Source organism: Macaca mulatta, chromosome 1 (genome assembly GCF_049350105.2).
Source record: "Macaca mulatta isolate MMU2019108-1 chromosome 1, T2T-MMU8v2.0, whole genome shotgun sequence".
NCBI classification, from domain to species: domain Eukaryota; kingdom Metazoa; phylum Chordata; class Mammalia; order Primates; family Cercopithecidae; genus Macaca; species Macaca mulatta.
In genome coordinates, this window is record NC_133406.1 from 126,427,297 (window position 1) to 126,453,429 (window position 26,133).

The 26,133-nt window shown below is 38.7% G+C and overlaps 2 protein-coding genes and 1 long non-coding RNA gene across 24 annotated transcripts in view; 2 read left to right on the forward strand and 1 right to left on the reverse strand.

Moving 5' to 3' along the window:
* The window catches only part of PTPN22 (protein tyrosine phosphatase non-receptor type 22), a 69,314-nt gene extending 46,672 nt beyond the window's left edge, over positions 1-22,642 (forward strand). For 5 of the 21 annotated variants that reach the window (XM_077982559.1, XM_077982201.1, XM_077982378.1 and 2 more), the window contains 8 exons: positions 83-166; positions 641-771; positions 1,916-1,943; positions 5,015-5,095; positions 5,338-5,453; positions 9,488-9,518; positions 16,810-16,887; positions 21,503-22,642. In XM_077982559.1, the coding sequence (XP_077838685.1) occupies positions 83-166; positions 641-771; positions 1,916-1,943; positions 5,015-5,095; positions 5,338-5,453; positions 9,488-9,518; positions 16,810-16,887; positions 21,503-21,567 (614 nt within the window). In that variant the 3' untranslated portion in view covers positions 21,568-22,642. 21 annotated transcript variants of the gene reach the window in all.
* LOC107000335 (uncharacterized) lies at positions 12,765-23,846 on the reverse strand. 2 transcript variants are annotated; one of them, XR_013399597.1, is made up of 4 exons: positions 23,680-23,846; positions 21,968-22,070; positions 20,885-20,940; positions 12,765-12,899 (listed from the first exon to the last, which is right to left on the reverse strand). It is a non-coding gene; the product is annotated as an uncharacterized LOC107000335 (long non-coding RNA). The 2 variants fall into 2 exon arrangements; XR_003720943.2 differs by lacking the exons at positions 12,765-12,899; positions 20,885-20,940 and adding an exon at positions 20,970-21,101.
* Positions 23,847-23,954: 108 nt separating this feature from the next.
* Positions 23,955-26,133, forward strand: part of RSBN1 (round spermatid basic protein 1) — a 51,272-nt gene continuing 49,093 nt past the window's right edge. Inside the window, exon 1 of the mRNA XM_001110110.4 lies at positions 23,955-24,749. Within this exon, the coding sequence (XP_001110110.1) occupies positions 24,047-24,749 (703 nt within the window). The 5' untranslated portion in view covers positions 23,955-24,046. The remainder of the gene's footprint in view (positions 24,750-26,133) is intronic.

Here is a 26,133-nt window from a genome sequence, read left to right on the forward strand (position 1 = left end):
TATATTTAATATTAGAATATAAGAATTTCCTTTGGATTGTTCTAATTAACAATTGTTACAATATTTCTGACATTTTGGATAGCAACTGCTCCAAGGATAGATGATGAAATCCCCCCTCCACTTCCTGTACGGACACCTGAATCATTTATTGTGGTTGAGGAAGCTGGTGAGTACAGTCCAGTAAGTACAAAATAAAGTGTGGGTTGGGCATGGTGGCTCATGCCTTTAATTCCAGCACTTTGGGAGGCTGATGTGGGAGCCTTGAGTTGGAGGAGTTCATTGAGGCCAGGAGTTCAAGACTAGCCTGCACAACATGGTGAGACCTCATCTCTAAAAAAAAAATTTTTTTTAATTTAGCAGAGCAATGGCAGCATGCATGTGTAGTCCCAACTACTTGGATGGTGGAGGCGAGATGACCACTTGAGCCCAGGAGTTGGGGGCTGCAGTAAGCTGTGATTGTGCCACTGCACTCCAGTCTGGGTGACAGAGCAAGACCCTGTCTCAAAAAATAAAATGAAGTGTGAATTAACTAGATTACTTCTCAGTTCCTTTCAATGTTTTATGTACTATTTGCTGAACAACATTCGATTTCTAAAAGAATACTACCCCTAAGAACTGAAACATATTCACTTTCTTCCAGGAGAATTCTCACCAAGTATTTCCAAATCCTTATCCTCAGCTGTGAAGGCAAAAATTGGAACATCACTGGAATGGGGTGGAGCATCTGAACCAAAGAAATTTGATGACTCTGTGAGACTTAGACCAAGCAAGGTCAATAATTTTTTAATGACTCTACTCATCTAGATTCAATAGACTACAGTTCTACTCCTTGTATTTTTAACACCCATCATTCAATAAATCCTAAGTACATACTAAATATAAAACAATGTGCTAGAGGATGTTGGGATAAAAAAGATGTATAAGACACAATTCTTGCCTTTAAGAAGCTTCTTGTCTAGTGGTAGAGATATAGGACGTGTACAAATCTTTATTTTTGCCTATATTTATTATAACAAAGCAAATATGATCAATGTCATATGAAAGATAAAGAATTTCAAGTGTGGGAGATGCCTCCAGGTTGGAAGTGATCAAGGAAGATTTAGTGAAAGAGGAAACATTTGAGCTGATTCTTGAAGGATAGTTAAGGCAAAAATAAATGTTTCATACTTAAGTAGGAAGCTTGTTCACTGTAGTCATCTGGTAGGCTGTATCATGTTAGCTGTGATAATATGTTATAGAGAATGACAGGTGTGCATATTACTTAAGATAAACCTTTTGGAATAGTGTGGTTGATGGTAAAGTCAGAGATGGTGGGGGGTTGTGGATTAAATAGAAAATAATTCTTGAAAGTAGACGTGTCCTGCTTCTGGAGGAAAAATAGAAGTGCATCTAAAAATGTTATGCATTTCTATATATTCTGTGAATCAATTATCTTAACATTTGAGAGACTGGAAAAATAATTAAACATTTTAAAGTACCTACAATTGCAATGCTGATAGGTAAATATTCTCTGCCTTTTAAATTATAATTCCAATGTACTAGTAATTATGATTGTCAATAATAACCACATATATTTATCTTAACAACTCCCAGAGGAAAGAACAATAATTCTTTCCAATGTTATGAAGTAACTTCAATTTCAATTTTCAGGGAAATGTTTTAGGTGGGACAGAAATAAGTCAGAAGGGGATCAATTTAGGACTAATTGCCATGGGATATAAAAAATCATCGTAAGAGTGAAGGATGCCATTTCCTAATTCAGCACACTTATGAATTAGGAAAAATAGGGTCTACATTTCATAATTATTTCTACAGCTATCTTAAATATAATTTCAAAAATGCCATTTTTTGCTTTGAGTTTGTATAATTCATACATATATTCTTCTTTCACTTTTCCTTTCTGTTTTTCTTTTAGAGTGTAAAACTCCGAAGTCCTAAATCAGGTAAAAGTTTCTCTTGGCTTTAGATGACATTTAGCCCTAAGATTGGAAGAATGGTTTGTTAAGTTTAGAGTAATTCACCTCAGGAAGTTACTTGGTTCCCATAATAGCTTCCAGTATTTATTGATTTATTTCTGGTTTTCCCGGACTAGAAATTTTGTTAAGAGCAAGGTGAAGACAGGATTTTAGAATTCTGTTCCTTAATATATAACCCTTTAAAAATTATTTCAGAGAGAATCTTTTAAAACTTTGCAGCTTTTCCATTATATATATAGATTTTCTCACTGTTAACACTGTGATTCAAAAAATTATTTTTGGCCACTTAGTTCTTTAATTTGCTGTTGCCTTTCCAGTACTTTCCTGAGCTTTGCCGGTTTTATGCATTGAAGAACAAAAACTAATATTTATTGGGCACTTCCAGGTACTTTGTTTACATTATCACAGGTGGTAGTTGCCCTTAACATGTTTATTCATATTGTCATGTTATTCAAATACATATACAGACAATATAAGAGTTAAAAAACATGGGCTTTGCCAGGAGTTTCAGGCTGCAGTGAGCTATAATGGCACCACTGCACCCGGCCTGTATGACAGAGCAAGATGCTGTCTCTAAAAACCATGACAATAGGCCAGGAGCCGTGGCTCACGCCTGTAATCCCAGCACTTTGGGAGGCTGAGGCTGGCGGATCACGTGGTCAGGAGATTGAGACCATCCTGGCCAACATGGTGAAACCCCATCTCTACTAAAAATACAAAAATTAGCTGGGCTTGGTGGCACGCGCCTGTAGTCCCAGCTACTCGGGAGGCTGAGGCAGGAGAATCGCTTGAACCTGGGAGGCGGAGGTTGCACTGAGCCGAGATCACGCCACTGCACTCCAGCCTGGGTGACAGAGTGAGACTCCATCTCAAAAACAAAGCAAAACAAAACAAAACATGACAACAAAAACATGGGCTTTAAAGTCAGATAGGCTTTAAGTCAAATCCCCAGTCTACGAACTATCAACATGCGTAAAGTTGGTTAAATTACATACTTTCTCCATCTATTTTTCTCATTTATAAAAGGAGAATAGAATCCCTTAGATAATTTTTATGAGGATTAAATACAATAATGTCATAAAGCTTTTAGCCCAGTACTTGTCAAATAAGTCCTCATTAAATATTATCAATTATAATTTTTATTAATCATTAAATGAGCATTTTACTAAGCAACTTCTGTGTACCTTACATGGTGTTAGAATAGGCACGATGTATAAGAGTACTACTTAATGCTCATATTCAAATTCAGTAGATAAGATTAATACTCACATGGAACCACTAAGTGATAATCTGTGTGGTACCCACTGTAATCACCAGCAGTCTGGAAAAACAGGATGGCATTACTGGAGTGGTTAGGAAAGGCTTTGCTGAGTGGAAGAAAGAACTTTAAATAATTTGTATAGACAGAAAGAAAAAAGGAGGGAACTCCAACAGCAGGGATCAGCCTAACAATGACTCAAAGGTAGAAATGAGCATGATGTGTATGGAGAAATGGTGAGTAGGCTATTTTTTATTGCAATAGATATTCTAGTTTGTGAAATACAGAAAATAAATTTGGGTAAATAAGATGTGAGGCAAGATTCTGAAGGACTTAAAAAAGCCAGTCAGATGAAATACCCAGAATAGACAGATCCATAAAGATAGAAGCAGGTTAGTGATTGCCAGGGGCTGGGAGAAAGAGGAAAATAGGGAGTGATGGCCTTATGGGTGCAGAGTTTCCTTCTAGGGTGCTGAAAAATATTCTGGAAGTAAACAGTGGTGATGGTTGTACAATACTGTGAATATGCTAAATGTCACTAATGGCAAATCTTATGTGTATTTTACCACATACACCCAAAGTTAGGCAGAGGAATTTAGATTTAATGCAGTAAGTAACAGGCATTATGGGTTCTTTGTCAGGGGAATATTAAGATGAAATGAAAATTTAGGGAAATATTTACTAGAATACTGTTAACGAACAACTTTAGTTTTCAAAATATTCCCTAACAGCAAACTGGAAGATGATGAACTACTTCAGAATAGTTATTAAGTATTTATTAAATGCCTACTGTATGCCAGTTATTTTATTAGGTGCTAGAAATAAGTACTACACTTGTGTGTATTACCCAGCATGTAAGAAATAAGACAATTTATTGATAAGACAAATTCTAAGGACTAAACAAACCCAGTGACCAATGACATGTGAACCTCTCGTACTTTACTGCATTTTCATTTTCAAAAGGAATTAATATAATAATACTCAGCACCATACAATGAGATGCTTATGTCAGTAGAATACCATCTGTATCTTTAGAAATTTACATCATGGGAAAATATGTCCATTATTGAACATCTTCATCATGGAAAATTTCAAACACATTTAAAACCTACCATGATACCATTATCACACCAATAAAGCTAATAATAATTCCTTAATAGTAACTAATATCCAGACTGTTCAGTTTTCAATTGTCTCAAAAATATCTTTTTACAGTTGGTTTATTCAAATATGGATTCAAACAAAATCTAAACATTGCATTTGGTTTACATGTTTGTCTTCTTAAATCTGTCTTTTGAAATCTGTAACAGTTCTCCCTTCTTTTTTTGTATTTTCTTTTTAAATATATAACAGTTCTCCTTTCTATGCTTTTCACACCATTTATTTGTTGAAAAGAGTCAGTCATTTTTCTTAAAAGACTGCTTAACATTCTAGATTTGGCTAATTGTATCATGATGGTTTTATTTAACATGTTCCTCTATCCCAAATATTTCATGCAAAATGGTTGTTAGATCTAGAAGCTTGATTATATGTGGCTTCAGTGTCTTTGGGAGAATACTTCGGAAGTGAGCTATATATTTTTGATGAATCATAGGCTCACTGGCTAACGAGGCAGAAAAACAAAGTTCTTGAGGCTCCAGTCATTTTTCAGATAATATTTTATTTGGTGATTTTTGGTTAAGATTCATTGATTAAAAAATTATACAAAGAGAAAAGGGTGTTGACTTATGACTTTTAATTGATGGATTTCTCTGGTTTGTTGTATACTTTCTTATCACAGAACTACATCAAGATCGTTCTTCTCCCCCACCTCCTCTCCCAGAAAGAACTCTAGAGTCCTTCTTTCTTGCCGATGAAGATTGTAAGTGGTAGTACTTTCTCTCAAAAAAATCATAAAAATGAAAATGTTAAAAGATTAACAATAAAGTAGGACCTAAATGAAAAGGTACAAAAATGATTACACAAAAGAAAACATTTTAAAAGCCCATAACATATAGTCAAAATAATGCCTAAAAAAGCCAAGCTAATAATTTACTATATGTAACATGAAGGCTTAAGAAGGTATGCAATGAAACATGTTTTTCTCCTTTTTTTTTTTTTAAGGTATGCAGGCCCAATCTATAGAAACATATTCTACTAGCTGTCCTGACACCATGGAAAATTCAACATCTTCAAAACAGACACTGAAGACTCCTGGAAAAAGTTTCACACGGAGTAAGGTAAAGAAGATAAGAGTTTTGGGAAACATGCCAGAAGCTTTCTCTTACTGCAAGTTTCCCCCCTCCCCAGCATTGAGATGGAAAATTAGATTAAATATCTTTACTAAAACTAATTGTTGATATTATAACAATCAAAATTAATAGAAGGAAACCAAAAAGAAGAAAAAATACAACTTAAAGATTCATTTTTCAGAGACAGAGGACCAGAAAAAATACCTATTGGGTACTATGCTTATTACCTGGGTGACAAAATTATCTGTACAGCAAACCCTTGTGACACACAGTTTACCTATATAACAAACTGGCACACGTACCTGTGAACCTAAAATAAAAATTAAAAAATAAAAATAAAAAGAAATGAAGAAAAAAGAATCCACTTCTCTCTAAGGTTGATTTATAAATGTAAAAGATGCCCAATGAAACTACCAACTTGTTTATTTCTGCAACTATATAAACTGATTTCAAAGTTCATATGGGAGTAGGGGGAAGCAAGAATAGTCAGAAACCTGCAAATAAATAATAAATAAAAATAGTTCAGATAAATGTGTTTCTAAAATAATTTTTAAAGATAAAAATAAATAAAAAGAAAAGCAATAAACGAGTCACCTTAGCAGATATTCAAATATGGTAAGTCCCAGCCTTTGGGAGGCCAAGGCGGGCGGATCACTTGAGCTCAGGATTCAAGACTAGCCTGGGCAACATGGCAAAACCCCGTCTCTATCAAAAATACAAAAAATTAGCTGGGCATAGTGGTGTGCGCCTGTGGTCCCAGCTACTCAGGAGGCTGAGGTGGGAGGATTGGTTGAGCCTGGAAGGTGGAGGCTGCAGAGACTGCACCACTGCACTCCAGCCTGGGTGACAGAGTGAGATGTCATCTCAAAAATATAAATGTAAAAATAAAATGGCATGATATTAGTGTATAAAAAGAAACATATACCAGCAGAGTAAAAGGGAAAGTTCTGAAATAGATCCAAATATATGTAGAAATTTAGTATATAATGAAGGTGGTATCTCAAAATCAGGGGATAAAGATGGATGGTTTAATAACTGTTGTTGGATCAAATAGATAACCACCTGAAAAAAAGCAGGGTCTATTCCTTATATCTATACCAGGATAAATTCTAAATGGCTAAAAGATGAAAATATTAAAAAAAACAAAAACCTAAAAAAAACCTGGAAAGAGTCTTTTATAACCTGGGAGTGTGAATGACCTTTATAACTATGACTCAAAATCCAGAGACCATAAGAAAAGAGATAGATAAATTCAGCTAAATAAAAGAGAAAATTTATGCATGGCAAAACAATCACCTTAAAAATCTAAAAACAAAGAACAAATTGGAGGAAAAAAAATCTGCAACTGGCACCACAGCCAAAGGGGTTATTACTCTAATATACAAAGAACTGTTAGAAATTCATGGAAAATAACCCCCAAATAAAAATGGGCAAAAATATGGGATCAGATGGTTTGAAGAAAATAAATGAGCGTGGTATGCCCTTTAAACATTTGATATGTTCAATCTCATTCATAATGAAAAAATTATAAATTAAAACCACAATGACATATGGCTTTTCATCTATCAGAATGGTAAATTCCAAAAGTTTGATTGCATTCTCTGTTAGGAAGACTATGGGGAAATAAGCACACTCAATGTTGTTGGTGAGAATGTCAAGTGGTACAACTTCCTTTTAAAATTTTTTTTTAAAAATTAGAGATGGGGTCTCCCTATGTTGCCAACTTCTGGACTCAAGCAATCCTCCTGCCTTGGCCTCCCAAAATGCTGGAATTACAGGTGTGAGCCACTGTACCCAGCCTGCTACAACTTCTATGAAGGGCAATTTAGAAATATCAAAATTACAAATGCATGTATCCTTTACTCAACAATTTCACTAGAAGTGAAATTTATCCTACAAATGTGCTTGCATATACATGAAATAACATGTATACCAAGTATTCATTGCAGCATTATCTGTAAGAGCAGATGACTGGAAACAACATAATTAATAGTGTTAATTGTTAGGGGAACTGATTAAATAAATCATAAATCATGTTATATCCATACAAATGGAATACTGTGCAGCTAAAAAAGAATTAGGACTTTCTCAATATATTTATATATAATTTATTAACTTTTACTTAAAAAGAGGAATATGATACATATGTGTATTTATATATTCATAAGTAACTCTGGAAGGATACTAACTATAGAGGATGAAAAACTAACAGTGGTTATCTACAGGAGGAACATTAGAAACTGAGTAGATTGAAGACAAGGATGGGAGCATTTTTACTAGGATTTCCTGACTTGTAAATAAATCATCTATTTTTTAAAAAATAACTAAAAATGTTACAAATTAAGAATTTATTAAATATCTATTCCAAGGAAGAGCACATTTCTGTTCAGTGTTAGGAAAATAGAAAAGTCATAAAGGATAACTATTTGCCCTTGAAAATAGTATAGTTAATCTGCTGGAACAGAACACCTTTGAGGAACATGAAAATTATCAAGAAGAATAAAATGCCATGAAGCAGATTAAAAACATACATGCTGAAGAAATGTGGAGTAAAGAAGAAATTTGGGTAGGTTCCTTGAAGAGATTAATTAGAGACACCACCATAAAAGTGAGGGAAGGAAGTATGGCTAACAGTATGGAAGGGGGCCTTAGTAAATTGAATATAGAATATGACTGGCAAAAATTCTTGGCTAGAATGAAAATGGCTGTGTATCATGGATATATTCAGAAGCCACTGTGGGTTCTGAAATGGTCCTAATAAAGGAGAGAAGTGGGAATTTCATCCCCTCTACCCCTCTGAGTCCCTTCCTTTCCCTTCTCCCTTCCCTTCCCTTCCCTTCCTCTCTCTCCCTCTCTCTTTCTGTTTCAGACAGGGTCTTGCTCTGTTGCCCACGCTAGAGTACAGTGGCATAAATATGGCTGACTGCAGCCTTGACCTCCTGGGCTCAAGTGATCCTCCTGCATCAGCCTTCCGAGTGGCTGGGAACACAGGTCTGCATCACCATGCCTGGCTTTTAAAAATTTTTGGTAGAGATGGGGTCTCACCATGTTGCCCAGTCTGGTCTTGAACCTCCTGGCCTCAAGGGAACCTCCCACCTGAGCCTCCCAAAGTGCTGGAATTACAGGCATGAGCCACCTTGCCAGCACCCCACCGCTCCGTGTCAATATTCTGATAGCATAATTTAAAAAAACAATTTACTGGCTGGGCGCAGTGGCTCACGCCTGTAATCCCTGCACTTTGGAAGGCCAAGGCAGGTGGATCACGAGACCAGCTTGCCCAATATGGTGAACCCCCGTCTCTACTAAAAATACAAAAAATTAGCCAGGCATGGTGGCACGTGCCTGTAGTCCCAGCTACTCAGGAGGCTGAGGCAGAAGAATCGCTTGAACCCGGGAGGCGGAGGTTGCAGTGAGCTGAGATCACACTACTGCACTCCAGCCTGGGTGACAGAGCAAGACTCCATCTCAACAACAACAACAACAAAATTTATTAATCTTTCATAAAAGACATGTTTTCACTCTGTCGCCCAGGCTGGAACGCAGTGGTGGTATCAGAGCTCACTGTAACCTTAAACTCCTGGGATCAAGCGGACCTCCTGCCTCAGCCTCCCCAGTAGCTGCTACCACACTCGGCTAATATTTTTTTTTACTTTTTGTAGAGATACGGGGTCTTGCTATGTTGCCCAAGATGGTCCTGAACTCCTGAGCTCAAACAATCCTCCTGCCTTGGCCTCCCGAAGCACCAGGATTACAAGTGTGAGCCACTGCGCTCAGCCTCTGATAATATTATTTCAAAACACGTAGTGTGATACTTGCATGGGTGATAAAAATAGCAAGATAAAATCAAGTAGAGGTTGTGCACTGAATTAAAAATGGCAAGATGGAAAAACAACTTTGTACATTTTCACGGCTATTTTTAAGGAAATTAATTCTTTTCACTTAAGTCTATATTTCTACTTGATTAAAGTATTTCAAATTTCACAGGAAAAAAACTAACATTTTCCTTTTCTTTGCTTTTGTAGAGTTTGAAAATTTTGCGAAACATGAAAAAGAGTAAGTTGGTACTTATGTTTAAAAAGATAATTTTCTCAATATTGTAATTTTTCTTCATATAACCAACCAATATTGTGAAAAGATTAACAAAATTATTCCTAAACAGAGCCTCCCTAAAGTCCTATGAATCAGAACAATCACCCATAGGCCTCTTTTTTCTTTTGTGTGTTTGTTTTTGCTAGGCTTCACGATGCTAATATTGGGCAGGGAGTAGGCGATAAGTCTTCTGTTTAATACATAATAATAATAATTAGTACAATGGCATTTTAAAAAAATTTAAATATATTTTAAAATTTATTTTTAATAGTAGAGACGGGGTTTCACCATATTGCCCAGCTTGGTCTTGAACTCCTGGGCTCAAGTGATCCTCCTGCCTTGGCCTCCCAAAGTGCTGGGATTACAGGTGTAAGCCACTGCACCTGGCCAATGTTTGGTACTTTCTACCCATCCTGAGATGCTGTCATACAATTGGGTTACTTAAAATTTCTAGCAGTCTAACCTCAGATGTATTTTCTTTGAAAATAGTCACAGCAAACCATATTGTGAAACAAATGTGTTGACTTCATGAAATAAGCAAAACATTGACACATTTCCATTTTTACCAAGTATTAGTAGCAATAAAAGTCTGTTGCTTACTATTTTTGCTATATTGTAATGAAAATAAAATCCGTTGAGTCCTGAAACTGTGGAAAATTATCTTAGAAATCTTATTTACAGGCCGGGCGCGGTGGCTCAAGCCTGTAATCCCAGCACTTTGGGAGGCCGAGGCGGGCGGATCACAAGGTCAGGAGATCGAGACCACAGTGAAACCCCGTCTCTACTAAAAATACAAAAAAAAAAAATTAGCCGGGCGCGGTGGCGGGCGCCTGTAGTCCCAGCTACTCAGGAGGCTGAGACAGGAGAATGGCGGGAACCCGGGAGGCAGAGCTTGCAGTGAGCCGAGATCGTGCCACTGCACTCCAGCCTGGGCAACAGCGTGAGACTCCGTCTCAAAAAAAAAAAAAAAAAAAAAAAAAAAAAGAAATCTTATTTACAAATAGAAAATATAAAAAACATGGTGATGGCCGGGTGTGGTGGCTCACACCTGCAATCCTAGCACTTTGGGAGGCCAAGGCAGGTGGATCACCACGTCAGGAGTTCAAGACCAGCCTGGCCAACATAGTGAAACCCCGTCTCTACTAAAAAATACAAAAATTAGCCAGGTATGGTGGCGTGTGCCTATAGTCCCAGCTCCTCGGGAAGCTGAGGCAGGAGAATTGCTTGAACCTGGGAGGCGGAGGTTGCAGTGAGCCAAGATCATGCCACTGCACTCCAGCCTGGGCAACAGAGCAAGACTCTGTCTCAAAAAAAAAAAAAAAAAAAAAAAGAACCATGGTGATATACTTAAAAATTTTTTTGATCCATTTGGTTAATCGGTGAAAGACCAGTTATTTGACATTATACTAGTATTATAGGGAGAGACAAAAAGCACTGAGAAAATCTGATTTCAGGTATAGTCTAAGAAAGAAGGTTTCCTTTTGGGTTTTCATTCTATCTCCCTACCCAAAAGCTCCAGGTTCTTGAGCTAGTTTGATATCATTGCCATCATAGCTGATCTCTGACATGAACTCATGATGGCTGAAGTATAGTTGGAAAATGTACCTTTTCTCCTAAAGAGAGTCAAAAGAGAATTTAAACATTTCAAATGAAAATTATGGTAGGAAACAGGGGAAATAAAACAGCCAAGTGCAAAGAAATGAGTGACTTAAATGGTCAACCAAAGATTGGTTTGATCAGCCTAACTCAGAAAATAGTTTTCTTTCTCTAGCTCTAACTCTGCCTAGAATATCAAACAAGAAACAGAAACTTCAGGTAGATTTAGGTTGGCACAACTTTGAAGATATGGTGGAACTTTCAGAGATTGAGTCTTCTTTCTTTTTTTTTTTAAATTTAAAAACCAAGTTCATGTTTTTCTTGTCCCAATAATTATACTATTTATTTATTTATTACATTTTTAAAATTATACTTTAAGTTCTAGGGTACATGTGCACAACGTGCAGGTTTGTTACATGTATATACATGTGCCATGTTGGTGCGCTGCACCCATTAACTCATCATTTACATTAGGTATATCTCCTAATGCTATCCCTCCCCCTACCCCTTCCCCACAATACCACCCAGTGTGTGATGCTTCCCTTCTTGTGTCCAAGTGATCTCATTGTTCAATTCCCATCTATGAGTGAGAACACGCGGTATTTGGTTTTCTGTTCTTGCGAGAGTTTGCTGAGAATGATGGTTTCCAGCTGCATCCATGTCCCTACAAAGGACATGAACTCATCCTTCTTTATGGCTGCATAGTATTCCATGGTGTATATGTGCCACATTTTCTTAATCCAGTCTGTCACTGATGGGCATTTGGGTTGATTCCAAGTCTTTGCTATTGTGAATAGTGCCGCAATAAACATACGTGTGCATGTGTCTTTATAGCAGCATGACTTATAATCCTTTGGATATATCCCCAGTAATGGGATGGCTGGGTCAAATGGTATTTCTAGTTGTAGATCTTTGAGGAATCACCACACTGTTTTCCACAATGGTTGAACTAGTTTACAGTCCCACCGACAGTGTAAAAGTGTTCCTATTTCTCCACATCCTCTCCAGCACCTGTTGTTTCCTGATTTTTTAATGATTGCCATTCTAACTGGTGTGATATGGTATCTCATTGTGGTTTAGATCTGCATTTCTCTGATGGCGAGTGATGAGCATTTTTTCATTTGTCTGTTGGCTGTATGAATGTCTTCTTTTGAGAAGTGTCTATTCATATCCTTTGCCCACTTTTTGATGGGGTTGTTTTCTCTTGTAAATTTGATTGAGTTCTTTATAGGTTCTGGATGTTAGCCCTTTGTCAGATGAGTAGATTGCAAAAATTTTCTCCCATTCTGTAGGTTGCCTGTTCACTCTGATGGTAGTTTCTTTTGCTGTGCAGAAGCTCTTTAGTTTAATTAGATACCATTTGTCAATTTTGGCTTTTGTTGCCATTGCTTTTGGTGTTTTAGACATGAAGTCCTTGCCCATGGCTATGTCCTGAATGGTATTATCTAGGTTTTCTTCTAGGGTTTTTATGGTTTTAGGTCTAACATTGAAGTCTCTAATTGATTGAGTCTTATTTCTAAGAGCTCCCAGTTAATTCTCTGGATCTAGGCTGTGCTGTATTTTTCAGTTTCCTTGATCCTCTGGTCTTTTGCCTGTAAATGAAGAACATCTGGCTCCCAAAACTGATCCTGAAGCTTTAGACTGTACTTCATATGTGTCCTCAGCCCCTTCCAGATGGTTCATGATTCTGGAATTCCATGTGTTCTCCTGGTAGCCTGGATCTCCCACTGGTCCGTAAAGCTGGTCCTACTTTTAATGAAATTAGGATTCTTCATCTGTTATTTTAAGCTAGAATCTAAGCCTAGTGTCATTCATTCATTCATTCAATGAGTATTTGTTGAGTGTCTACTATATTTCAGGCATTCTGTAAGGCACTTGGTATATGATGGTGAACAGAACAGATATGGGCTCTGCTTTGTGGAATGTAAGTTTGGTGAGGGATTCCATCATTAAACAAACAACATTAAACAAAATTTGGTTGACCATATTCACAAATATGTACATAATAACACATGACAAATGCTATGAAGGAAAACAAAAGGGTAACTAGGAGAGGGTAACAAAGGGGATCCACTTTAGAATGAGGAGTCCAAGAAACCCTCCCCTTTTTTTTTTTCTGAGACGGAGTCTCGCTCTGTCGCCCAGGCTGGAGTGCAGTGGGGCGATCTCGGCTCACTGCAAGCTCCGCCTCCCAGGTTCACGCCATTCTCCTGCCTCAGCCTCCCAAGTAGCTGGGACTACAGGCGCCCGCCACAACGCCGGGCTAATTTTTTGTATTTTTAGTAGAGACGGGGTTTCACCGTGGTCTCGATCTCTGACTTCGTGATCCGCCCGCCTCGGTCTCCCAAAGTGCTGGGATTACAGGCGTGAGCCACCGCTCCCGGCAAACCCCCCCCCCCACCTTTTTTTTAAGATGGAGTCTAGCTCTGTTATCCAGTCTGGAGTGCAATGGCGCGATCTCGCCTCACTGCGACCTCCCCCTCCCAGGTTCAAGTGATTCTCCTGCCTCAGCTTCCCGAGTGCTGGGACTACAGGGGTGCGCCACCATGCTTGGCTAATTTTTGTATTTTTAGTAGAGATGGGGTTTCACCGTGTTGGCCAGGATGGTCTTGATCTTCTGACCTCATGATCCACCTACCTCCACCTCCTAAAGTGCTGGGGTTACAGGAATGAGCCACTGCGCCCAGCCCAAGAAACCCTTTTTAAGGAAGTGAAAATTGAACCCGAAACATGAAGGAGCAGCCAGCCAGCCAAAGGGTCCAGAGAAGAGTATTTCAGATAGAGGGAACAAAATCTCTGAGGTATGAGAGTTTGGTGTATTGTAGAAACTCAAAGGGAAGCCATCTTAGTTGCAGGGTAGTAAGTAAAGAGGAGACATGAATAAGGCGAGACTGGAAAGATCAGAGAGGAGCAGTTAGATTCTTATGGGTCATGCATGGTAAGTAGTTTAGTTTATTCTAAGTGTAATGGAAAGCCATAAAAGGGTTTTAGGTAGAGATGTTACATGCTCTGTTTCCTATTTATTTTTATTTTTAAACATGCTTCACAGAAAAGTATAAAACGATCATGAATGAATTATAGAGTGACAAGAGTGGAAGCTGTCAACTGTGATGCTTGATGCTAACTTTTGGTGGGAAACTTTAATTGCTCAGAAATCCTTTAGTTACAAGTGACAGAAAACCTAACTTAAGCTGACTTAAGCAGAAAAGGGGAATTTACTGGCTTGTAACAATGGTCCAAATGATGTAATCAGAACCTAATCTCTCATTTCATGTCTCTCAGCTTAGTCTCACTCTGTGTTAACTCATTCATAGGCAGGTTTTTATCATGTGAGTTCAGGCTTATGATGGAAAAAAAATAACTCTTTATTAGTTTTCAAGCCACACTGTGATGACTAGTGCCAACTGGGTCTGATTGTCTTGACTTGGTTCGTTTGCACATCCCTGAACCAATTATTGCCAGTATAGTCAATGTTCTGATTAGGCAGGATAGTGTCATACCCTAATATTTAACACTTATTACATGTGTACACTGTCCAATCAGGAATGAGGTCAGACCTATACATCTGGTGTGACCATGCCAATATACTAACTGAAAATCAGCCTTAGTTATAGGTCATTTCCTTAATCTAAAGGTACAATCAGCTCTACTGGAAGCATGGGAACTGAAAATTGGGGAGGGGTAGTTTCCCAAAGGAAAATTCAAGTTCTATTATTAGAAGTGGGAATGAAGGTTAGGCAGGCAGCATAAATATATCCATAATAGGCCAGGCGCAGTGGCTCACGCCTGTATTCCTAGCACTTTGGGAGGCCGAGATGGGCAGATTATGAGGTCAGGAGTTCGAGACCAGCCTGGCCAACATGATGAAACCCCGTCTCTACTAAAAATACAAAAAATTTAGCCAAGCATGTTGACATGCACCTGTAGTCCCAGCTACTTGGGAGGCTGAGGCAGGAGAATTGCTTGAATCCGGGAGGCGCTGGTTGCGGTATGCTGAGATCGTGCCAATGCACTCCAGCCTGGGTGATAGAGTGAGACTCTGTCTCAAAAAAAAAAAAAAAACAAAAAAAAAACAACCATGATTTTTAAAATATAACAAAATAGCAGTTTCCTCTGATATATATGTGTGGAATCTGTGCCTCCTTTGTAAACAACCAATATTCTCCTTTGAGACAATTTTGTTTTCTTTCTGAAGGATGTATATAACTTTCAGCTCTATGCAGTATAGAGATTACTGATGTCTCCTGAACTTCCTTACCTTTACTCACTTTCTATTCATGTCTCTATCTTCAGTGCCTAGAGCAATGCTTAGCACATAGTAAGTATTTAAATATGAATAGTATTTTATACTTATACTTTAACTATTTTAATATATTAAGTATAATAATTATGCTTACTATAGTAATATAGTAAGTATAAAATAAATATGTGTTTTAACTGGATCTGATTGAAATTCAGTATGTATTCTAGTGATTCCTACTCAGGTACCTCCTCGAAAAGGAAGGTGTTTCTAGAATCCTAGTATGAGGTATGCATGTGCAAAAATACATATGCAGTTCACACAGTGCATTCTGAAAATGTTGAAAACAACAACAAAAATGCTTACCAATATTCTTCCCATTTATATGCAATTTGTTAGAAAGTTATACAAGCCTGAAATTATCTTTTTCCGTTGCCAAGATAGAATGTGCAAAATGTGGACAAAGTTTTTAAGGGACTATTTTCAAAACTGCAGAAACTGATACATGAATATATCAATGTAAATATATGACCTATAAGTAACTTATACCTATAAGTAACTAAAATAGCAAAACAAAGCAGCATAACAATGCTTTTGGGAGATTATTGGCCTAAATAATAATCAAATCATGTTTTTTTGAGACAGGGTCTTGCTCTGTCACCCAGTCTGGATTGCAGTGGCGCAGTCTGGGCTCACCGCATCCCTCTGCCTCCCAGGTTGGATCAATTCTTGTTTCTCAGCCTCCCAAGTAGCTGGGATTACAGACGTGCAACACCACGCCTGGCTAATTTTTTCTGTATTTTTAGTAGGGTTTCATCATGTTGGCCTGGCTGGTCTTGAACTCCTGGCCTCAAGTTATCTGCCTGCCTCAGCCTCCCAAAGTATTGGAATTACAGGCGTGAGTCACCGTGCCCGGTTATGGGCCTAAATTAGAAAAAAATCAGGCTGGAAAGTGGAATAAAAAAAGAGATTCCAGCGTAGAGGATTATATAATAAAAATAAGACTTGTCATGGATGAATTATTGTGGAGAACAAATGATGTAAAAATGTACTAAGAGTGGTCAGAGGAAAAAGTTATATGAAGTCCAAAGCCAAAATGTGAATTTCAAAAAAAAAAAAGAAAAAAACCATGCTGATTCATGATATATTGGATCTTATTTCTATGGCAATTACCTTTAGTGTTGGGCTTTACTATACAATCTGTTTGCAAAGAAAAGAAACCTTTTAAGAAAATACCAAAAATACAAATGAGAATATTATAGTGTCAACCCATTTGTAAGCACCTACATTTTGTTAACATTCGACAGTGATATGTTTATTTGGGATTATTAATTACTCTTAACAATTATATGTGATCTGATCAACAGTCATCTGAGTCTGTCTTTAGTCTTTCCCTTATATTTTTTCTTTTAATTCTAGGTATCTGTAATTCTTGCCCACCAAACAAGCCTACAGAATCTGTTCAGTCAAATAACTCCAGCTCATTTCTGAATTTTGGTATGTGTGTCATTTTACTGAAGAGTTAAACAAATTACCTAAATTACTCATTTACAGTATAACAGATACAACTTTAAATATGATTTTAGGTTGCACGTATAGGTCCTTATGTTTATATTCTTTTCCATGCAATTTATCTTTTTATTTTTAACCTTAACTACCTCTTAACATCTCACACAGAACTAAATTATCTAGTATATGTGGAAAATAAAGCTAGGTAACCAAATGATTGTGTTGGCATGTAGTAAATAAATATGACTATCCAAATGAAGAAATTGAGATGCTGTGATATTCCAGTTCATATCTAAAGCAAATTTATGAAAAACATACAAGTATGATAAAAAGAATAGCAGTTGCCACTATTTAGTCTCATATAACTAATTTAATAGTAGGAAATGAAGCACAATTCTGACAGTTTTAAGGTTTGCTTACCCAATTCCTCCTAAGTTAACCTATAAACTTAAAATGATAATTTTATATTATTCTAAGCATTCTATTATTCTGTGTGATACATATTTATGATACTATTTAAAGTAGTATCAGGTATAATTTTTTGTAAGAAGAATAGCAATTAGTAGTAGGCTATTACTACTAAACATTATTATTAATCAACCCCCTGAAAGAGTGTGAGGCCTCCAGGAGTCCCTGAATCACACTTTGAGAACTGTCGCTTAATGGTATTGTCCTTACTTACACAATCAAAATTAGGTTGCTGCCACATCCAGACTGTAAGTGGCAAGAAAAGAGGAAAAAGTGGAGGTGTGGCCTCCTCTTCTTACTCTACAAAGGCACTGGCCCGGAAATGGCCAGATCATATCAGCTCATATTCCCTTGAAGAGAACTCAGACATGTGCTATAATTAAACTGCAAAAGAGACTGGGAAATGTAATATTGCTGGGCAGACAGAAAAAACTGCCTACATACAATTCTATTTGAGGAAGAAGCAAAGAGGATATTGGTGGATGGGGAGCAATATCTGCCACGCCTAAGTTAGAGTCCCTGTGTCATCTTCACAAAATGTTTAACTAAAATCTCTGGATCTGTCCTTTTTGCCATAAAATTTTGTTTGGATTTCATTAACTCTAAGGTTTAAAAAGTTATAATTTAGGCTGGGAGGGGTGATTCACACCTGTAATCCCAGCACTTTGGGAGGGCGAGGTGGGTGGATCATGAGGACAGGAGATCAAGACCATCTTGGCCAACATGGTGAAACCCTGTCTCTACTAAAAATACAAAAATTAGCAGGGCATGGTAGCACATGCCTGTAATCCCAGCTACTTGGGAGGCAGAGGCAGGAGAATTGCTTGAACCAGGGAGTCGGAGGTTGCAGTGAGCTGAGATCGCACCACTGCACTCCATGCTGGCGACAGAATGAGACTCCATCTCAAAAAAAAAAAAGTTATAATTTAAAAAATAAGTTATGATTTACACGAAATCACTTAGCTAAAACATTCACATAGAATATTGTAAAAACTACGAAAAAAGCAAGCCAGGCATGGTGGTTCATGCCTATAATCCCAGCACTTTGGGAGGTTGAGGTGAGGGTCCCTTGAGCCCAGGAGTTGAAGACCAGTCTGGGTAACACAGTGAGACAATCTCATTTAAAAAAAAAAAAAAAAAAAAGGAAAAAAGAAAAAGAAAAAAGCTCCCTACTTTGCCTGGAACATAAATGTTCTCTGCTTCCTTCTTTACTCTAAATCAGTGATACAACTTGAGTAACTCTAGGCCTACCTAGCTTAACAACAGTCTATATAATCTAATATGAGGATAAAATATTAGAGAGCTGCCTCCATGCTGCTTCCTCTCAAATATGCCTAGATTTGAACATTTTACCTACTTAAAAAGCAGCACTTTCATGCCTGTAATTCTAGCACTTTGGGAGGCTGAGGAGGGAGGATTGCTTGGGGCCAGGAGTTTGAGACCAGTCTAAGCAACACAGTGAGACTCTGTCTCTACAAAATTTTTTTTAAACTAGCCAGGCATGGTGGCATGTGCCTGTAGTCCCAGCTACTCAGAAGGCTGAGGTGGGAGGGTCACTTGAGCCCTGAAGGTTGAGGCTGCAGTGAGCCATGATCACGCCACTGCACTCTAGCCTGGGTGACAGTGCAAGACCCTGTCTTGGAAAAAAAAACCCAAAACATCAGCACTTACTTTTTTAAGGCAATATCAATTTAAGTGCATGTTACTCAAAAAAGTACTTAAATCGGAATGAAAAAAATTTGTGATTCAGGTTTATTTTCCCTGAATTGGCCCACATGCAAAAAAAGGTAGCCCGAAACTGTTTTAAACTACTGAGAATTGACCAGAGAAAGAGATTGAATATAGGTATTCCTAAAATTTTAGGTACTCAGTACTAATATATATATCCATATCTCTATTCCTAGTCCACTTGGGTTACAATCAAGTGATCTGTACTGACAGGATGATTCTGACTATTGTGTGTGAAACATTTTAACCAAAAGTATTCCTTCCATCTTCTTTCTTACCACTGGGAAGAGTAAAATGTACATCAACTAGGCTGTGCGTCCCCTCCACCAATTTTTTTAATCACCACCATTAAGAAATTTGAATGTGCTTTTTTTTCTTGAATCTTCTTTCCCCTTCCCTACTCTTCTTCTCTTCCAGTTCTGGCATAGTTTTCTAGGTTGGAAATTTTCTTTTTCTTTTTCTTTTTTTTTTTAAATGAGATGGAGCCTCGCTCTATCACCCAGGCTGGAGTGCAGTGGCACGATATCGGCTCACTGCAACCTTGGCCTCCTGGGTTCAAGCGATTCTTCTGCCTCAGCCTTCCGAGTAGCTGGCATTACAGGCACTCGTCACCATGCCCAGCTAATTTTTGTATTTTTAGTAGAGACAAGGTTTCACCATGTTGGCCAGGCTAGTCTTGAACTCCTGCCCTTACGTGATCCACTCACCTTGGCCTCCCAAAGTGCTGGGATTACAGGTGTGAGCCACCATGCCTGGCTTCTGGGTTGAAATTTAAGCAACATTTGAGTAGTTACCATGTGCTTGAATTCCTGGCCTCAAGCTATCTTCCATACTCACCTCCAAAAGTGCTGGGAACATAGGTGTGAGTCAACATGACTGGCCTGAGCAACATTTGAGTACTTACTATGTGCCAGGCATTGTGCTGGATGCTGTGCGTTTTTGTTTTTGTAATTCTTTTTTTTTTTTTTTTCTTTCCCTCTGCAGCCTTGACCTCCCTGAGCTCAAATGATTTGCCCACCTCAGCCTCCTGAGTATCTGGGACCAGAGGTGCAAGCCACCATGCCCAGCTAATTTCTTTTTGTATTTTTTTGTAGAGACAGGGTTTCACTATGTTGCCCAGGCTGGTCTTGAATTCCTGGACTCAAGCAATCCACCTGCCTTGGCCTCCAAACCTGTGGGATTACTCAAAGGCGTGAGCCACTGCACCTCATCCCATTCGCTTTTTACACAAATATCTCATTTGATCTTTACATCAGTTTTTTAAGGTAGACAGTACAACTTGTATGATGATGAAATTAAAGGTTTAGGAATATCTTTGAGTTTTCCATTTTATTATTCTTCTATACTTCGAACCTTTCATTTCTCACTGTAAGTTTCTAAAGTTGCTAAGTGTAAGATAACTGAAAAATATACTGCCATTAGGCCTGGCTTAGTGGCTCACACCTGTAATCCTAGCACTTTGGGAGGCCAAGGTGGTCAGGAGTTTGAGACCAGCCTGGCCAACAGGGTGAAACCCCATCTCTACTAAAAATACAAAAATTACGCAGGCATGTTGGCTGGCACCTGTAATTCCGGCTACTCGGGAGGCTGAGGCAGGAGAATCGCTTGAACCCAGGAGGCGGAGGTTGCAGTGAGCCGAGATCGTGCCACTGCACTCCAACGTGGGCAACAGAGCAAGACTCCGTCTCAAACAAAAAACAAACAAACAAAAAGACATTACCATCAAAGAAAAGTCATAAAGTCATATGTTGCTGAAATGATAAAGAACCAACATCATCAACCTGCATACCTTTTGAAAACATCCAGAAATAGCCTTCATTAGTTGTGAAAAATTTTCTCATCCTCCTTTTTTGGGGTAGGGTAGGGGGAAGAAGTTTGAAGAAGAAAGATAAATAATAATGATTACTTACCTACTTCGTTTTTCAGAATTGTTTATTTTTTTCTAAGCTTTTCAAACATAATCTCTTAGTAAATTGAAGGATTTCTGGACTGACATAGAAGTATATCTAGATGTAATGCAATAATATTATAAGTAACGGTGCTATATTTTTTTGAAATTAAAATTTCCCAGCTTCATTTAATGGGAAGGAGTGGATGACAAAAAGTCATAGATAAATGATATTATATACTAAATTATCAAAGGCTATATATAACCAGGGTCCTACATTCTATTATTACCATTATTAAATTTGTAAATGCTCTTCAAATTTAAAGTGTTATTAGTATTCTGTTATCATTTAAACTTTATATTACTATAATCCTTTTATAATCTATTACTAAATTGGTCAAGATGCTGCCTAAACTTAAAAAAAAAGACCATGTATTTGCATATATTATACTCTAAAATCCAAGTATTCATTTCTATACTTAAAACATCTTTTTCATTCAACTTCATTTTTGTTCCCAGGTTTTGCAAACCGTTTTTCAAAACCCAAAGGACCAAGGAATCCACCACCAACTTGGAATATCTAATAAAACTCCAGATTTGTAAGCATATGGGCTGCAAGTACACCTGCAAATAAAACTACTGGAATACTGCTAGCTAAAATAAGTGCTCTATACGCATAATATCAAATATGAAGATATGCTAATGTGTTAATAGCTTTTAAAAGAAAAGCAAAATGTAAGTTTTGCATTTTCATATCATTTACATTGAGTTGAAAACTGCAAATAAAAGTTTGTCACTTGAGCTTATGTAGAGAATGCTATATGAGAAACACTTTTAGAATGGATTTTTCATTTTTGCCAGTTATTTTTTATTTTCTTTTACTTTTTTACATAAACGTAAACTTCAAAAGGTTTGTAAGATTTGGATCTCAACTAATTTCTACATTACCAGAATGTACTATAAAAAGTTAAAAAAGGAACTTACCTTGTGGGTTGCAATACAAATTGCTCTTGACAATGGCTATTCCCTAAGTTATTTTTGCCTAAATGAAGTATACCTTGTAAATCTTCCCAAATATTGTGGAAAACTGGAATATTAAGAAAATGAGAAATTATATTTACAAAAATAAAATGTGCAAATAATGACAATTATTTGAATATAACAACAAAGGAGTTCAACTGCATTACTGATAAGTTTTAATCAAAGTCATTAAATTACCAATTCTAGAAAAGTAATCAATGAAATATAATAGCTATCTTTTGGTAGCAAAAGATACAAATTGTATATGTTTATACAGGATCTTTCAGATCATGTGCAATTTTTATCTGACCATCAGAAATACTAGTTTAAAATGAATTTCTATATGAATATGGATCTGCCATAAGAAAATCTATTTCAACTCTAATTTTATGTAGTGAATAAATTGGTGGGTAATTGTGTTTTACAAAGAATCCACCTGACTTCCCCTAATGCATTAAAAATATTTTTATTTAAATAACTTTATTTATAACTTTTGGAAACACGTAGTATTGTTTAAACATCATTTGTTCTTCAGTATCTTTCATTCAGTAGGGCAAACTGAATGAAATATTATTAGCTGTCTGTTGTAGTACAATGTATCCAATAGATAATCAATAAACTTTGTTGTTTTTAAACTGACTTCATTGCAGTAGTGTTTAGGTAATACTTCTCCAGAAACTAGTGAAATCAAACCACAGTAATTTTATCTGCTGAGTATATATATCATTGTAATCAATTACTTCCAAATGTCTTTAACAAGAAACAAATATATTAAAAGAATCCTAGGTAACTATGAGTCACCCAGGGCGCCATGAGTGCACCTGTAGACCAAGCTACTCAGTCCTTGAGCCCAGGAGTTGGAGGCCAGCTTGGTCAATAGAGCAAGACCTTGTCTCTCTCTCTCTTCTTTTTTTTAAGAGTCAGGGTCTGGATCTGTCACCCAGGCCAGAGTGCAGTGGCGCGACCACTCCTCCCACCTTAGCCTCCCGAGTAGCTGGGACTACAGGCGCGTGCCACAACACCCAGATAATTTAAAAAATATTTTTGTAGGGACAGAGTCTCACTGTTACCCAGGCTGATCTCGAACTCCTGGCCTCACGCGATCCTCCTGCCTCGGCCTAAGCTCTGGGATTGCCGGCCTAAGACACAGAGCCCCGCCCCGCCCGTCTCTAAATAAATACCTAAAAGAACCCCAGGTAAAAGCTAAAGCGAGGATGAAATTCTAAATGAATTTCTGAGCAGCAGCTATCCGTAGTGAACAGTGACGATTTGTGGTGTGTTCTCTGGTAGGCACACTTTTCAAATTTATGCAACCTTATCCTTAAGATTTGGGAAAAAAACTTACAAAAAATCTTAAACATGGTTTTCCATCTACAATTTTTCTTAACTGTAGGGATATATTAAAAATAAATGCTAGACTCTTCCAGGCATTAGCGGGGATGTGGCCCGATGGCAAGGAGGGGCCGCCCCCACCAGGACCCCAAGCAGTTCTCGGACCTGACTTCGTAGGCCTGTAGTTGTAACCATAGCAATGCCCCAGATGCTTGAAAACATTTCTGAATTGCGGCCCTATCATATTTTTACAGCAAAACCACCCTTATTTTACATATTACTAAATCTTCTTTTCACCTTCATTTCATCCCCCGTAAAAGTTTAAAGGATGAAGATTTTTTTACCTGAAAAAGGTTATGAGAGAAATATTAAATTTAAAAGTCACTGTGGAGACCACCTCCTCCGTGTAAACGAGGAAGGGTCATAGGAAGATGCTAATGGGAACGCGCCGCCAGACTCTAAAAGCCATTAACATTGTTTCGGCCGTTAGGGCGGTTGGCGGCAACTCACCGCCCAGCGGCGGTTGCGTCGCAGCCAGAAGCGTGACTCCGCGCACGCTCCCTTTCCGCTCCTCCACTCAGAGCCGGGGACGCGGCGCGGGGCCCGGCGGAACTACAGCTCCCATAATGCTTTGCGCGGCACACGGTGCTTTACAATAGAAGCTCGGTTGGAGAGGCCTGCGGAGAAAAGCTGGGAACGGCCGCTTCCGGCATGTTTATCTCTGGACGAAGAACAGCCGACAAGTGGAGGGCGGAGGAGAGACTCCAATGCCCAGCGGGCAGTGCGCGGGCGGCGCTTGCGCGATGCGCGGACGGGGGGGCGGTCGGGCCATTTAAATGTGTGTTTGTGGGTGAAATGGCTGCGCAGGTCGGAGCGGTGCGCGTAGTACGGGCGGTGGCGGCGCAGGAGGAGCCGGACAAAGAGGGGAAGGAGAAACCTCCTGCTGGGGTCTCCCCGCGGGGAGTGAAACGGCAGCGCCGATCTAGCAGTGGGGGGTCTCAGGAGAAGCGGGGACGGCCGAGCCAGGAGCCCTCTCTCGCTCCCCCTCACCGGCGGCGTCGCAGCCGCCAACATCCTGGGCCGCTGCCGCCAACGAATGCAGCCCCAACTGTCCCAGGCCCTGTTGAGCCTCTTCTCCTGCCGCCTCCGCCGCCACCTTCGCTGGCACCCGCCGGGCCCGCTGTCGCTGCCCCTCTCCCGGCCCCAAGCACCTCGGCCCTCTTCACCTTCTCGCCTCTGACGGTGAGCGCGGCCGGGCCCAAGCATAAGGGCCACAAGGAGCGGCACAAGCACCATCACCACCGCGGCTCCGATGGTGACCCCAGCTCCTGCGGAACGGATCTCAAGCACAAGGACAAGCAGGAAAACGGCGAGAGGACTGGAGGGGTGCCTCTGATCAAAGCCCCCAAGAGAGGTGAGAGCAGGCAAACTGCCCGACTTGGGTTCTAGGTCTCTCTCAGTTCCGATATCCTGCATCTTTAGGACTGAAAGACGCCAAACCCCTGCTTACCATCTGCTGCTCTACTTCCCTAAGCTCACTGGGGTGGACCCTGGATTTCAGATCGTTGACACGGTTTGATCTAACTACTTGAGGCTTCTCGCTCCGAGGCCGAGCTGTCAGTTACTAATCCCTTTGCCAGTCCCCCGGAACCTCAGCATTTGTTTTCAAATTCTGCAGGGTTTCCGCGCCGCGTTAGATTAGTAGGTGGGGTACTAAAAAATGCCTTTCCAAAGAAAAGACATGTTGCTAAAATCCCTTCTCCTTGTTTTGCTTGCTGGAAAGCTTTAGTATCCGCTCTCCCTTGCGCCAGAATAGTCAGGGGTATGGTTCCAGTCTTTCAGAAGGGAATTCATATAAAGGTTACACGACTCACTGGTTGACTTAGCTTCTGGAAGATAAAATATCACACGCAATTAATCTTGGTTCTTTTTAATCTAGAGATAAAAATCATTTTAAAGTTTTCATATTATCCATTTAAATTCTTAGAATAGTCGTGTGGAAGTTTTCTCTACCCTTTGATACTAGGAAATAGGACCAACAGTGCCTCTGAAAAGTGGGAATTTGTGCAGTAGATAGTAGAGGCTGGAATTCCAGTTGCATTTGATTCTGTCTGGCACAATTTGTGAATCTGTTAATTCCAATAGCCCTCAAGAATATTTAACTAGAAAATGTCAGAGTATCCAATTAAATGTGGGTTCTAGAAAAATTAGATTGGCCAAAACTGATGTCTTCCTTTTCCCAAGTACCTGTAGCATTTATTTATATTCTTTGTGGAACAAATATGATGCTTTTGATTATGCCATATGTTTGTACTTTATATATTATTTTATATAATTTGCTAGTTGTTTTTCCTCAGGGAGATTTAAAATACTTCTTTGTTTCTTAGTACTGGGCCAGTTAGGTTATTACGTGTTAATTAACCGATCTTTCAACCTAAAGTTTTGTGAGTCTTGCATTCTTTCCACGTATTGAGTCTTAAGGCTAATCATTTTTTTTGGTGGTGCTATTTCCAAATAGTGTAGTTCATTGCAAATAATTGGTCAATAAGTATTTATTGAATAGCATTAAATTTTTATTCATTTGGTGGCATCCAAATCTTATCCTTGGCAGTAGAACTTGTGGCAAGATGACAGAATTGCCAGTTTTCACCGCCAATATGCAATGATCTTGCTCTCTTTTTATTTTTACCTTTATTCCCTACTTTCTCATTTCGTGTGTGTGTGTGTGTGTGTGTGTTAACTGTACAGAACTAGAGGGAATCAGTGATCCTCTGGCTTAAATTTGTATTGTAGAAAAG